Consider the following 14,519-nt stretch of genomic DNA (forward strand, 5'->3'; position numbering starts at 1 on the left):
GCGCAGTATTCAAAACTCGGCGCGGGAAAGCGGGTATCGGCGTTTACCGCGCACCCACGATTTTGCCCTGATTTTCGGGCCAAAAAAGTGCGCGGTATACGCCGATAAATACGGTATTTAGAAAATAAAAAATAACCTTTACAACGCCTTTAATTCTCAAAACAACGTTATATATATGAATCCGGAAAGTATTCACAGCACTTCACTTTTTCCACATTTTGTTATGTTACAGCCTCATTCCAAAATGAATTAGATTCATTATTTTCCTAAAAATTCTACAAACAATACCCCATAATGACAACGTGAAAGAAGTTTGTTTGAAACCTTTGCAAATTTATGAAAAAAATAAATAAAGGAATCACATGTACATACATATTTAAAGCCTTTGCCATGACACTAACAATTGAGCTCCGGTGCATCCGGTTTCCACTGATCATCCTTGAGATGTTTCTACAACTTGATTGGAGTCCACCTGTGGTAAATTCAGTTGCTTGGACATGATTTGGAAAGGCACACACCTGTCTATATAAGTTCACAAAGTTAACAGTGCATGTCAGAGCACAAACCAAGCCATGGAGTCCAAGGAATTGTCTGTACACCTCAGAGACAGGATTGTATTGAGGCACAGATCTGGGGAAGGGTACAGAAAACTTTCTGCAGCATTGAAGGTCCCAATGAGCCCAGTGGCCTCCATCATCCGTAAATCTAAGAAGTTTGGAACCACCAGGACTTTTCCTAGAGCGGGCCGCCCGGCTAAACTGAGCGATCGGGGGAGAGGTGACCAAGAACCCGATGGTCACTCTGACAGAGCTCCAGCATTTCTCTGTGGAGAGAGGAGAACCTTCCAGAAGAATAGCCATCTCTGCAGCACTCTACCAATCAGGCCTGTATGGTAAAGTGGCCAGATAGAAGCCACTCCTCAGTAAAAAAGCACCAGACACCTGCCTGGAATTTGCCAAGAGGCACCTGAAGCACTCAGACCATGAGAAACAAAATTCTCTGGTCTGGTGGAACAAAGGTTGATCTCTTTGGCCTGAATTGCAAGCTTTATCTCTGGAGGAAACCAGGCACTGCTCATCACCTGGCCAATACCATCCATACAGTGAAGCATGGTGGTGGTAGCATAATGCTGTGGGGATGTTTTTCCAGCAGCAGGGACTGGAAGACTAGTCAGGATCGAGGGAAAGATGAATGCAGCAATGAACAAAGGCAAGCGCACTGCCCCTGGTGTGAAAAGAGGTGGATGTATTGCAAAATAAACTGCATTTTGTAAACAATATTTTGTAAGATATGATCTATGGGACTTTTTGTACTATTCTTGGCTTGTTATTATACAAAGTGGGACTTGCTTACTATATATTTTTTTATCATTTGTGCTCAACTTGAACTAAAATATTCTTGCGTTTAATGATCTCCCCTTACCGAGGGTTTTGTGGTTTTATTAATCTACTTTATTTGATGCCACCAAGAAGTTGAAAAATACATTCCATGTTCCAGTGAGCTGTTCTTCCATCTCTTCCTGTTTTTTGTAATCTTTGTAGTATTGTGAACATTGGACTTTCCTCAGGCACCAACTCCCCTCCCTGCTAAAGGCCAACACATAACTAAAGCACATCACTGTGACACATATACAGACCTACTGTATATAGACTGCTATGTTATATGTAATATGTATTGAAACATCTCCGTTTGCACTCTTTTGACACATAGGATACCTCTGTTCATATATGCACCCAGTGCCGGCCCAAGACATTGTGCTGCCTGGGACCAAGAATGAAATGCTGCCCCTCCCCCCCCCCCAAAAAAAATCACGTCATGGCTCTATACATGTATAAAGAGGACCTGTCATGGCTCTATTCATGTGATAAAGACAAAATTGCTTAAGGAAAGCAACCAATGGTCTGACTTTATAGGCAACACAGACAGGAATAGCAAAAAATATATAGTTTTATTACAAAGTAGTTACATAAAACAAAATTAAAAAGAAAACCATACAAGATGTCAGGTATATATGTTGCCTATAAATGTCCCCTGTGTGTCTACGTGTTTCGCCATGAGGCTTCTTCAGGACAGACAAGAGAGGAAAATAGTCAAAGTCATCCGAACCACATAGGCATAGGCATAGATATATCCTGTACACAGGCTGTCTCCCGGGGGCAAATGCTGCTATCCAATCTGCCATAATGAGTAATTACATTGTACCGGGGACACGCACAGGGACGGGGCGGTATTAGGATCATAAGAATTTGTGGGTAGAGTAGGAGGGAGCGGCAATGTAGAGGGCTGGAGAGGCGGAGTTCCGATCGGAGCCGAGAGCTAGGGGGAATAGATTCCGACGGGCAACCATTCTCGGCACAACAGGTTCCTCAGAGGGAGCGGCGCCTACCTTTCTCACTCGCAGACTGCTCCCCTCCGGCTGTGAGTGTCCTCACAGGCAGCAGAGTGGGCTGTCTGGCGGGCGGCAGAATGCTGCCCCCCTAAAAGTGCTGCATGGTACCACCCGGTCCCATCATAGGGCCGGCCCTGTATGCACCTATATACATGGTCTGAAGTGTTCATTTAATGTAATGCAATACCTAGTTTGTAATAATTTTGTTTAAGACTTTAAATATGTATTCAATAAATGTATAAACTCTGTCACAGGTATATTTTTATATATGCCTGCTTCCTTGTTCTTTCTCTCCTCCCCCTTTTTTAATATTGAATGAACTTGTATCAAATATGGTATTTAAATTTCTCTATCAACATTTCTTGTTTCTAGAGTATATACAATATTTCATTGTGCTACTTCCAAAGGCCCTGACGAAGCGGAAATCCGCGAAATGCGTAGGCCCTATGCTTGGGAATCGCACACTCTGAACTTGAAATTCTCAAAACTGTAACTTGATTTTATTTCATGTTTTGAATCTTTTTGATATTACTGCCACATGGCAGGAAAATAAAAGTTGTTTATATTTTTTATATCTGTGGTATTATTATATTTATTCACTCCTGTGAGGCACATATAAAGTCCCACCCCGCTCAACCCTCTTTTTGACACATAGTCGCATAGACTGCTATGTTAGTTTTCAGTGTGGAGATTTTCACGCCAGAAATATAGAAATGTATATCAAGTCAGATACTAATGTTCCAGGCCTCAAACCCATCACAAATTGTTAATTTGAACCCAAGACTTCACTTTGCTCTTACCAAAACCCCAAGGGTCCTTTGTCACAGGCTAACAGCTCCATTCATCAGGGGATCGGTCAGTAAGCAGATCCCATGCTGAATCAGAGGTGACCGGAATGGATGCCAGTTTTGGGACATCCGCACCTGACAAGTTGGTGTCGAAAAGTAGGGATCAGCTTGTGAATGATCTCAGGGCACTTAGGACCACCGCCAGAAAACAAACCATTGGTAACACAATACGCTGCCATGGATTGAAATCCTGCAATGCCCAGAAGGTCCCCCTCCTCAAGAAGGCACATGTAGAGGCCCATTTTTTTTGTTGATGTCACAATGTAGAGTATAAGATTCCCTATCTTCTGTGCCCAGTCTTGCCACACAGAGTTAATCCAGCGCTGAGCAATCCTCTTTTAATGTTCAGTGAAAATTAACAGATTTCCAGATAAAAACTTGCCAAATTATAAAGTCCGTTTCTCTGTTCTTGCTTTGTGTTACAGGTTATTTACATATCTAGAGCTTGGACATGTTTATCATATGTTATGTTATGTTTATCATAATATGAGGTGATCCAAAGTTCATTGTATATTACCAGTATATGTAAATAATGCAATAGGCTGCGCACACCTATGTACTGATCTGATATATTTGATTAACGTACCTGTTCTGCTACTGGACTAGTAGTTGGCAACTGGATTTTATTCTGGATCAGTCCCACGCGAACAGTTCGAGGCCTTCGTAGTTGTTCTAAGGCAGCTTCAAAGACATAGCCTTTCAATTCAAAATTCTCCTGTGATGCAGCATTGACAGCAGAGCTGGGAAGATCTAATTTCCTAGGAGAGATCAATGGTACTGTCACTGCTTTTCAGTATTGAATCAAACCTACAAATATTGTATAGATTTGTGACCCGCACATTATGATATGCTCAATAATCAGATCACTCAGCACAAAGGCTGCGTTACCAGCATTGGTGCAACAATAGCCATAGCAGTATGTGCAGCTGCTGTGGGGCCTGGCAGTGGAAGGGGGTCCCAAGAGGAAGGATCTTAAGGCAATTTAAACATAGAAAATCTGAATGCATGTGAGGATAACAAATTCTTCACTGTATCATGAAGGATGCAGAGGTTGCTGTAGACACTGGGGTAGATTCAGGTAGGGCTGTGCACTCTTACGGAGGCGCAGCGTACCGTTTTAACGATACGCCTCCGTAAATTACTTGCGCTACGCTTCATTCACGAAGCAGTAGCTCCATAATTTGCGCGGGCGCTCCGTAAAACTGGGCGGTGTAAGCGCGCGTAATTTAAATGATTCCGTAGGGGGCGTGGATCATTTAAATTAGGAGCGTTCCCACGCCGAACGTAGTGCGCATGCTCCGTCGGGAAACTTTCCCGACGTACATTGCGGTAAATGACGTCGCAAGGACGTCATTTGCTTCAACGTGAACGTAAATGGCGTCCATGTGCCATTCACGATTCACTTACGCAAACAACGTAATTTTCAAAAATCGCGACGCGGGATCGACGGGTATACTTAGCATTGGCTGCTCCTGCTAATAGCATGAGCAGCCTTACGCAGAAACCGACGAACGCAAACGACGTAAAATGCGAACGCCGGGCACGCGTACGGTTGTGAATCGGCGTGAGTATGCAATTTGCATACTCTACGCTGACCACTACTGGAACGCCACCTAGCGGCCAGCGTAAGAATGCAGCCTACGATACGACGGCATAAGAGCCTTATGCCAGTCATATCTTAGGCTGCAGTCGGCGTATCTAGCTTTCTGAATCAGGAGAAGTCAATACGCCGGCGCAACTAAGCAATTACGCTGCGTATCTATGGATACGCCGACGCAATTGCTTTCTGAATCTACCCCCACTGTTTTTGTACCCCCCAGTTCCAATCAAGAAGAGCTGATGTCAGATACATAGGAGGTGAAATGTTGCACTAGTCACAAATACCCCTTTTGCAGGCTGTGCATTGAGAACAATTTTCTTAGCCTTCTCAAGCTTGTAAATACACTGATCAAAATTCATCTGGTTCCGCTCAGCAGGGAATAGTCAATTTTCGATCAGTGTGTCGCTGCCCTGCTCGGCAGAAGTGTGATCAACTAAAAGCAGAAGGATGAAAAGGTAGGGGTTTATAAAAGACACATGCAAAGACAGTGGGGTCCTGAAAGAGGTATGCAAAGAGAGGGGGTGCTAAAATATGTATGCAAAGTGAGGGGGTGCTGAAGGACACATGCAATGCACAGATAGTATGGCTGAATTTGCATCACTTTCGGACAAAACTCGCACAGGACCCTTTTCGTGGTCCGCACCAGAATCAGATTGCATGGGTGATCCGATTCCTGTCCGAACTTTCAGTTCACACTGCGATATGTGAACTGAAATGGGGGTGTCATTACCATTGTACTGACACTCCCAGCAGTCTGCATATGGCAATGTGAACTGTCTTGCGAGTCAGGTGCGATGCGGAAACCCACAGTGGATTTGCAATGTTCCCGCATCGCACCTATGTAAACTGGGACTAAAGGCAAACGTTTGGGGATATTGGTAAATTGTTTAGTTTTGGATAGAGTGGAGAGGGATTAGAACACCTGTCAGTTTTTATTGCTGTCTCTGCCTCTGTTAGAGAGAGTCACCCTCTCTATTTGTCCTGTTTAAAGCGGGGGTTCACCCTAAAATTATTTTTTTGCCTAACCTATCTCCAGCCTTAATAAAGGCTTGTAGCGTTGTCAATTTTTTTTTTTTTTGTGTACACTTACCTGTCTTCAGCCGCACTTCCGGGTCTTCGTCCTTGCAGAGAGTGGGCGTGTCGCTCCTTTTCCCCGACGGGGAGCTCTGCATAGATGATTGACATGCGCGTCATCGCCTTCCGAAAATATCCGACGGGGTCTTGGCTCTTTACGGCGCCTGCGCCTGCCGTATCCCACTCGGATATTTTCGGAAGGCGATGACGTGCACGTCACTCATCTATGCAGAGCTTAGGAACGCCTAGAACGCGAGAACCCGGAAGCCGGGTGAAAACGACGGATAAAGGTAAGTACAGACCGGAAAAAAAAAATTCCAGCATACTGTTGATGTCAGCAGTACGCTGGATAGAACAGTTTTTTTTTTTTTTTTTTAGGGTGAACCCCCGCTTTAACATTATCATTGAAAGGGAAAGTATTAGAAAATCCCAAATTTTGGGTTGTCCACAGAAAAGTAATATAGGGGACACTAGTTCTGGTGACCTAGGGGGGTCCCCAAGGAATTTCCTTAATTTGCAGGGATTTCCTCTCACTTCCTGTTTGGCTATGGGACAGGGAGTGAAGGGAAATCTCCCCAATGAAACACAGATGGCAAAAGAAAATCTGTCTCTATCCAAAATGAAAAAAGGTTTTGCCTATAGTTCTACTTTAAGATAAAAAATGTCTCATTCCCCTCACCTTGCTATATACTTACCTGAGTCCTATATCGATCCAGCACTGTGTCCACCTGCAGCCAACGCTGCTATCTGGGGACACAAGAAAATAGAAACGGGGCTGCTCTGTGTAATACCATTACACAGAGCAGGTAAACATGACATGTTTGTTAATTTTTTTTTTTAATTTAGGCCTTTACAATCACTTTAGAACAGGAGGCAACACAAGCTGAACTCACAACGATTTGCATCTGGCAAATCCCCTTCTCCCACAATTAGATATTTTTTTTAATCTAAGACTGGGTTCACACCATCTTCGCATGTGGCTCGCAGCAGGGGTCTGATGTGTCCCTGTTCACGATTTCAGCCCAAATTTTTGGATGAATTCAGACTAAAAGACGCACGGGACTCCTGTACAAATGTGCACCAGAGCCGCAGCGGAGATATGTGAACCAGCTCCATAAAGACCCCGTCAAAATCTCCTGCTATTGTGAATTGGATGCGAAGAAACCACATCCAATTCGCAATAGTGTGAACCGAGCCTAAAGCCTCATACACACGATTGAATATTCTGCGGACAAAGTGTAGGACTGTTGTCCAAAGGGCATTGGCCAGGAACTTGTATTGCATACAAACGGCAAAGAATTTTTGGCCAACAAACACAAAACTACGTGTTTTTTTCAGCTCTTTAGCGCCACTCATTAGGCAACTTCTGCTAATGTTGTGCTATGGTGAGCATTGCTTCTGAGCATGCGTGTGTGTACATTGGAGTTTTGTCCGATGGACGTCTTCTATACACATGATCGGATAATCAGACAACGCACATTTGTTGGCAGACAATTTTAAAGCATGCTATCCCACATTTGTTGGCGGAAAATCCGACAATTGTCCAATGGAGCGTACAAATGGTTTGATTTTCCGACAACAGCCTGTCAGCACACAATTCCCAATCGTGTGTACGAGGCTTAAAGCGGAGGTTCACCCATAGCCAACACCTTTTCCCCTTAGATTCCTGCTCGTCTTGTCTAGGGGAATCGGCTATTTGTTTTAAAATATGATCCGTACTTACCCGTTTACGAGATGCATCTTCTCCGCCGCTTCCGGGTATGGGCTGCGGGACTGGGCGTTCCTTCTTGATTGACAGTCTTCCGAGAAGCTTTCCGACGGTCGCATCCATCACGTCACGATTTTCCGAAAGAAGCCGAACGTCGGTGCGCAGGCGCAGTATAGAGCCGCACCGACGTTCGGCTTCTTTCGGCTATGAGTGACGCGATGGATGCGACCGTCGGAAGCCTCTCGGAAGACTGTCAATCAAGAAGGAACGCCCGCTCCCGAAGACCCATACCCGAAAGCGACGGAGAAGATGCATCTCGTAAACGGGTAAGTACGGATCATATTTTAAAACAAATAGCCGATTCCCCTAGACAAGACGAGCAGGAATCTAAGGGAAAAAAAAAAGGAATTGGGTGAACTCCCGCTTTAAGTGTTTCCGATTTCTTTTTTTTTTGTACTTCCTTTTTTCTTTCCTAGATGTAAGTGATCTTGCCCTCCTGGTGCCATCATGCACCACCTGAGTCATGTGTGCACAGATGTTCTGCAGGGCTTCAGGACTCCATAGTGACCTATGGCACATCTGTGCATTAATGAAGACATCACAGGCATGGTGGTCCCAGATTTTCTGTGCATGCGCAGAATGCGTAGATGTGCCGCAAGTGCCTGGACCTGAAGGCTGTGCATGTGCTGTATTTTACAGGATGGCAGCACTGGAGTTGGGGGTGGGCCAGCATTACTGGGAACTGAAGTTCCCTTTTGGGTTCATCTCTGATTCCTACTGTATTAAAGTGTATTTTAATTGTACTGTCTTCCCTCAAGTTGTAAAGCGCTGTGTAAACTGTTGGCGCTTTACAAATCCTGTATAATAATAATAATTTACAAAGTAGTGCATTCCGTACTTTTTTTTTTTAGCACTGGCAGCTGGTATGCACTGCATGCATAGGGAAACATTTTTTGTTTGCCATGCATTGGGAATGCGTTTACAAATGGACTGCGGTGCATTTATGAACGCATTCCCAATGCATGGTTCTTTATGCATGCAGTGCATACCAGCTGCCAGTGCTAAAAAAAAAAAGTACAGCATGCACTTCTTTGTAAATTATTATTATTATACAGGATTTGAATAGCGCCAACAGTTTACGCAGCGCTTTACAACTACAGCATGCACTACTTTCAGCGCAAATGCAACATGTTCAAATGTACACAAACGCACTGCAAAGAAAATCAAGGCAAAAAAAAAAAATGCATTACAAAAAGCGCAATTTAACGCAGCGCGCATGTGTTGTGGTGAGAATGAAACGAGACCTTTAAGAGAAGAGAGGTCACCGGGGTATTTTTCTATGGGGTCAGATGATCTGTGAATGTTTTGTGCAGTAATAACTAAACTTGATCTCCATTTACCAACAAATGTATAAAAGAATCTGATTAAAGACTAAGTATACTGGGAAAATAATTCCCATACCTTACTGATGATACAGAAGGTGGTTTTATTCATATAACACACACACTGTATTAGTGCTGATGACCTTAGAAATCAGTGTGATGTCAGCTGTCACTAGGAGATGACATGTGACAGTGACACCAGTCTGATCCCTATGATATCTTCTATAGAGTCCTGTATGGGGATCATATGATCTCACCTGAGCTCCTTCCCGTACAGGATCCTCCACACCTCGCTCAGATCCTCAGCCGGGACATGTTTTCCCAGGAGCCCCTCCACACTCATCAGCTGGCCGGACATGGTGATGATAATGACAGCTAGAGCCCAGAGCTCAGGACATGTAGAGGAGGGGCGGGGAGACGAGCCCCTCTACTGCCCAATCCCGGCACTGGATTGGTCTGTGTCTGGACGGGGGCTGGCCGCAAGAGCTGATAATAATAAACTTCTCTCCTAGAGCTCAGGAGACGGAGAGTTCAGCTGCTACAAACTAAGGAGTCATTACATTTCCCCAGTCCAGGATGGCCACTTACTATACAATCACATTTATGGTGGCCATACACACTTCGATAAATGATCCATTTCGTTTGCTGATCGATCTCTTCAGATAAGAATAACTGACCTGTAGCTGACAATCCATGTTACTGATATGTCAGACAAGCAAGAGAAGTATCGATGCATCTCTGTCTCTCTAATCTCATATTCTGACTGATCAAAACATACGACAGTGTTCATAAACAAAGTATCGCAGTGCTGCCGATTGTTGAAAAGCAATCAATAATTTTCCACGCTGGCCAATTGACTTGGCTTGATCGAAGCCGATCTAAGTAGAGCAGTGTTTCTCAAAGCCAGTCCTCAAGGCGCCCCAACAGGTCATGTTTTCAGGCTTTCCATTATTTTTCACAAGTGGTTTGATCAGTTTCACTGCCTTAGTAATTACATACCTCCCAACTGGCACGGATTGTGCGGGACTATCCCGCAATGACGTCTTCCCGCATTCCCGCAAGAGATGACACTTTTTCCCGCATAATACATGCGGCCGAGGCTGAGGTCCGCAGAAGAGGGGGAGAAGGACACTTGAATGCCAAACGTAAGTAATTTTTTTTGGGCGTTCCGCGGTAGCACCCCGCTCCAAAACTTGAATGCCCAATGATTGTAAAAGACCTGTTTTTGGCGTCCCGCAGTAACAACCAACCCCTGGGGGCGGGGTGCGAGTGAGGGGGCCAGGTCTGTTTTGCGCCCCCCCCCCCCCCTAAATTTTGACCACCAACCGCCACTGGTGTTGAATTTGGTATAAGAGAGCTGCTTTGTAATATTTGTAGGTAGGTGCTAGGAGAGAGTATAGTTTGGGTCTTTTTGCTTATGAGGAAGATAGTCAGATAAAACTTAACGTGCTCTCTGCCTACCAGGGAGCATCATCTATTGGTTAGGTCTGCTCGTTGCGCTCAGGTGCAGCTCAGCTTGTCTGAATGTCCCACACTGATCCTTTTGGCCCCTTTCACACTGGGGTGGGAAGTGCGCTGGCGGTATAGCGCCGCTATCTTTAGCGGCTCTATAACGTCGCATTTGCGGCGGTATTCGGCTGCTAGCGGTGCGATTATAACCCCCGCTAGCGGCCGAAAAAGGGTTAAGACCGCCGGTGGCGCATTGCCGGCGGTATAGCCGCGGTTTCCCATTGCTTTCAATGGGAAGGAGCGGTAAACACACCGCTCCTCTCACCGCTCCAAAGATGCTGCTAGCAGGACTTTTGGAGCAGTCCTGCTAGCGCACCGCTCCAGTGTTCACCGCTGTAGAAACAGCAGCCGCTGTTTAGGGTCGGTTTGCAGGTGCTATTTTTAGCGCAGTAGCGCCTGCAAACCGCCTCAGTGTGAAAGGGGCCTTAGGGAGGCATATTGGACAGAAGGAGCGAACTTTATAAGTGAGGGCACAGGCATTGTTACAGCCCTGGCTATTGGCAGAGTAAAAGGGCCGCATTGCATGCTGGGATACTGTATAAATGCCATGGGCACATGTGCTCAGGAGTCGAGTTGGAGAGCAGGGTCCAGGAGGGAGGGGGCGGCTGAATGGAAGTGGGACACCAGTAAAGATATGATTCTGCCTACAGTAAATACAGATGTGGTTCTCAAAGGACAGGCCCAGAAGACACACCACTTCAGCTAGAAGAGTCAATGGACGGGTGTCAGTCAGTTGGATGCTAGAGTAGGGTGACCACATTTCCAAATTACCATTCAGGGACACCCTCCTTTCCCAAAAATCAGCTTGTGCTGTAACGAATACCAGCACAGTGATTGGACACAAGAGGCGGGATTTATGATTTCCCCAATCACAAGCAGGGAGCGGGGATTGTGCTCCTCCAGGCAATCCCGGCCAGGACAAGTACTGTCAGTGAGTAAAGCAGTGATGTGGCGGCCTTTTTTGGGGGAATCAGACTGGCCGGGGGGTGGCTGTGTCAGTTTCATTCAGGGACACTGTATTGTCCAGGAATGAATGCGCCCGGGACAGACCTGCAAAATGCGGGACTGTCCCGGGCAATCCGGGACACGTGGTCACCCTATGCTAGAGAGTATCCTGAAGACAAAGAAGTTGCATCAAGTCTGCTGCTAGTGAGAGCAAGAAGACTTAGGCCCAGATTCTCAAAGGGTCTACGACGGTGCAACGCCATGTACGCCGTCGTAAGTCCTAATCTGGGCCGTCGTATCTATGAGACTGATTCTTAGAATCAGTTATACATAGATATCCATTAGATCCGACAGGCGTAAGGCTCTTACGCCGTCGGATCTTAAATGCATTTTTTTTTTGTCCGCTAGGTGTCGCCTCCGTCGTTTTCCCTGTCGAGTATGCAAATTAGCTAGATACGCGAATTCCCGAACGTACGGGCGGTCGACGCAGTGAAGTTACGACGTTTACGTTAGGTTTGCCCGGCGTAAAGTTGCCCCTGCTATATGAGGAGCAACCAATGTTAAGTATGGTCGTCGTTCCCGCGTCGAAACTTAAAAATTTACGTCGTTTGCGTAAGTCGTCCGTGAATGGGGCTGGACACCATTTACGTTCACGTCGAAACCAATGACGTCCTTGCGACGTCATTTGGAGCAATGCACCCTGGGATATTTTACGGACGGCGCATGAGCGGTACATTCGGCGCGGGAACGCGCTTGATTTAAATACTACATGCCCCCTACCCGCCTAATTTGAATTAGGCGGGCTTGCCCCGGGTGATTTACGCTACGCTGACGCAACTTTACACGCAAGTGCTTTGTGAATAAAGCGCTTGCCTGTAAAACTTGCGGCGGCGTAACGTAAATGAGATACGTTACGCCCGCACAGTTTTGCGCGATTCTACGAGAATCTGGGCCTTAATTCCTCCATACATGTGGCAGTAGGGTTAAAGCGGTGTGTCGGCTTCCACAAATCTTCTAGTAAGGCCAAGTGAGAGTTGTGCTTATCTACTGTGAATAGTTCAAGTTGGAGTATCCTACTGTAGCAAGGTCCCGGAACTCCAGAAGCCTAATAGTGACCCCCAGAGTCAGGGACAGCTGATATCCTTCTGTGTAAAGTGGGTTACAAGGCATGGTGGGTGTAATGCAAGATGAAATGGTAGGCACCAGACACTTTTTTAATGCAAAGAGAACAGAACTTTACTTAGGGCCAGGACACCCTTAAGTAGATGCAATGATAATTGGCAGACTCCGAGACTTCTATAGGAAGACAACTTTGAAAGCACTGCACTGGCTACCCGTTACTGAATGGGTTTTGTTTAAAGTGGGTTGTGTGGTGCATAAAGCCACCCATGGGAAAGGCCCAGGGTACCTGCAGGAAAAATTTGCCTACTACGCTCCTAGCAGATTATTGAAATCTGCTAATCAGGCAAAATTGATCATTCCTAAATTCAAAAAAGAAAAAATGCGGAGGGAGGACGTTGAATGTACAAGGAGCCACATTTTGGAATTCCTTACCTCTATATGAGAATGATCTATTAAAGCAGGCCCGGACTGGGACAAAAAATAGGCCCGGGCATTCTAAGCTGAGCAGCCCATTTTGTTAAAAACCAAAATTGGGGGGGCAATTTATCAGGGAAATGACTAATGTTAGCGCTTCAATGATCATGGCACCATGGTTGTTATGGTATCAGGATGATTGAAGAGCATTATTTCTATTATTACCTTGTAATATAAAATTAATTGGTTCAACTCACCATAATATCGAATCAGTGGGAGCCCCGAGTGTGCCACTTGCCACGTCACTTGCCACAAGTTGCGGATTGTCACTTGCCACGTCACCTGCCACAAGTTGCGGATTGTCACTTGCCACGTCACCTGCCACAAGTTGCTGATTGTTACTTGCCACATCACCTGCCACACATTGTGGATTATCACTTGCCACGTCACCTGCCACAAGTTGCAGATTATCCCTTTCACGTCACCTGCCACACATTGCAGATTGTCCCTTTCACATCACCTGCCACAAGTTGCAGATTGTCCTTTTCACGTCACCTGCCACAAGTTGCAGATTGTCACTTGCCACATCACCTGCCACACGTTGCGGATTGTCACTTGCCACGTCACCTGCCACAAGTTGCAGATTGTTACTTGCCACATCACCTGCCACACGTTGCGGATTGTCACTTGCCACGTCACCTGCCACAAGTTGCGGATTGTTACTTGCCACATCACTTGCCACATGTTGCGGATTGTCACTTGCCACGTCACCTGCCACACGTTGCAGATTGTCACTTGCCACGTCACCTGCCACAAGTTGCAGATTGTCACTTGCCACGTCACCTGCCACAAGTTGCGGATTGTCACTTGCCACGTCACCTGCCACAAGTTGCGGATTTTTACTTGCCACATCACCTGCCACACATTGCGGATTGTCACTTGCCACGTCACTTGCCACATCACCTGCCACAAGTTGCAGATTGTCCCTTTCATGTCACCTGCCAAAAGTTGCGGATTGTCACTTACCACATCACCTGCCACACATTATGGATTGTCACTTGCCACGTCACCTGCCACAAGTTGCGGATTGTCACTTGCCACATCACCTGCCACACGTTGCGGATTGTCACTTGCCACAAGTTGCGGATTGTCACTTGCCACATCACCTGCCACAAGTTGCAGATTGTCCCTTTCATGTCACTTGCCACAAGTTGCATAAACTGAGGAAAAAAAATGTTTTTATATATGTTTTTGGGGGATATTTATTACAGCAAAAAGTAAAAAATATTGAATTTTTTTCAAAATTGTCGCTCTATTTTTGGTTATAGCGCAAAAACTAAAAACCGCAGATGTGATCAAATACCACCAAAAGAAAGCTCTATTTGTGGGGAAAAAAGGACGCCAATTTTGTTTGGGAGCCACGTCGCACGACCGCGCAATTGTCTGTTAAAGCGACGCAGTCCCGAACTGTAAAAACACCTTGGGTCTTTAGGCTGCATATTGGTCCGGGGCTTAACTGGTTAAAGGG

The 14,519-nt window shown here is 45.8% G+C and overlaps 1 protein-coding gene across 1 annotated transcript in view; it reads right to left on the minus strand.

The window, feature by feature from the left end:
• UPB1 (beta-ureidopropionase 1) overlaps positions 1–9,397 on the minus strand; it is a 40,169-nt gene extending 30,772 nt beyond the window's left edge. The window contains exons 1-2 of the mRNA XM_040349437.1: positions 9,259–9,397; positions 3,824–3,995 (exon numbers count right to left, since the gene is read on the minus strand). Coding sequence (XP_040205371.1) covers positions 3,824–3,995; positions 9,259–9,359 — 273 coding nt within the window. The 5' untranslated portion in view covers positions 9,360–9,397. The remainder of the gene's footprint in view (positions 1–3,823; positions 3,996–9,258) is intronic.
• Between the last annotated feature and the right edge of the window lie 5,122 nt (positions 9,398–14,519).

The sequence above is a fragment of the Rana temporaria genome, chromosome 1 (genome assembly GCF_905171775.1).
Source record: "Rana temporaria chromosome 1, aRanTem1.1, whole genome shotgun sequence".
Taxonomy (NCBI): Eukaryota; Metazoa; Chordata; class Amphibia; order Anura; family Ranidae; genus Rana; species Rana temporaria.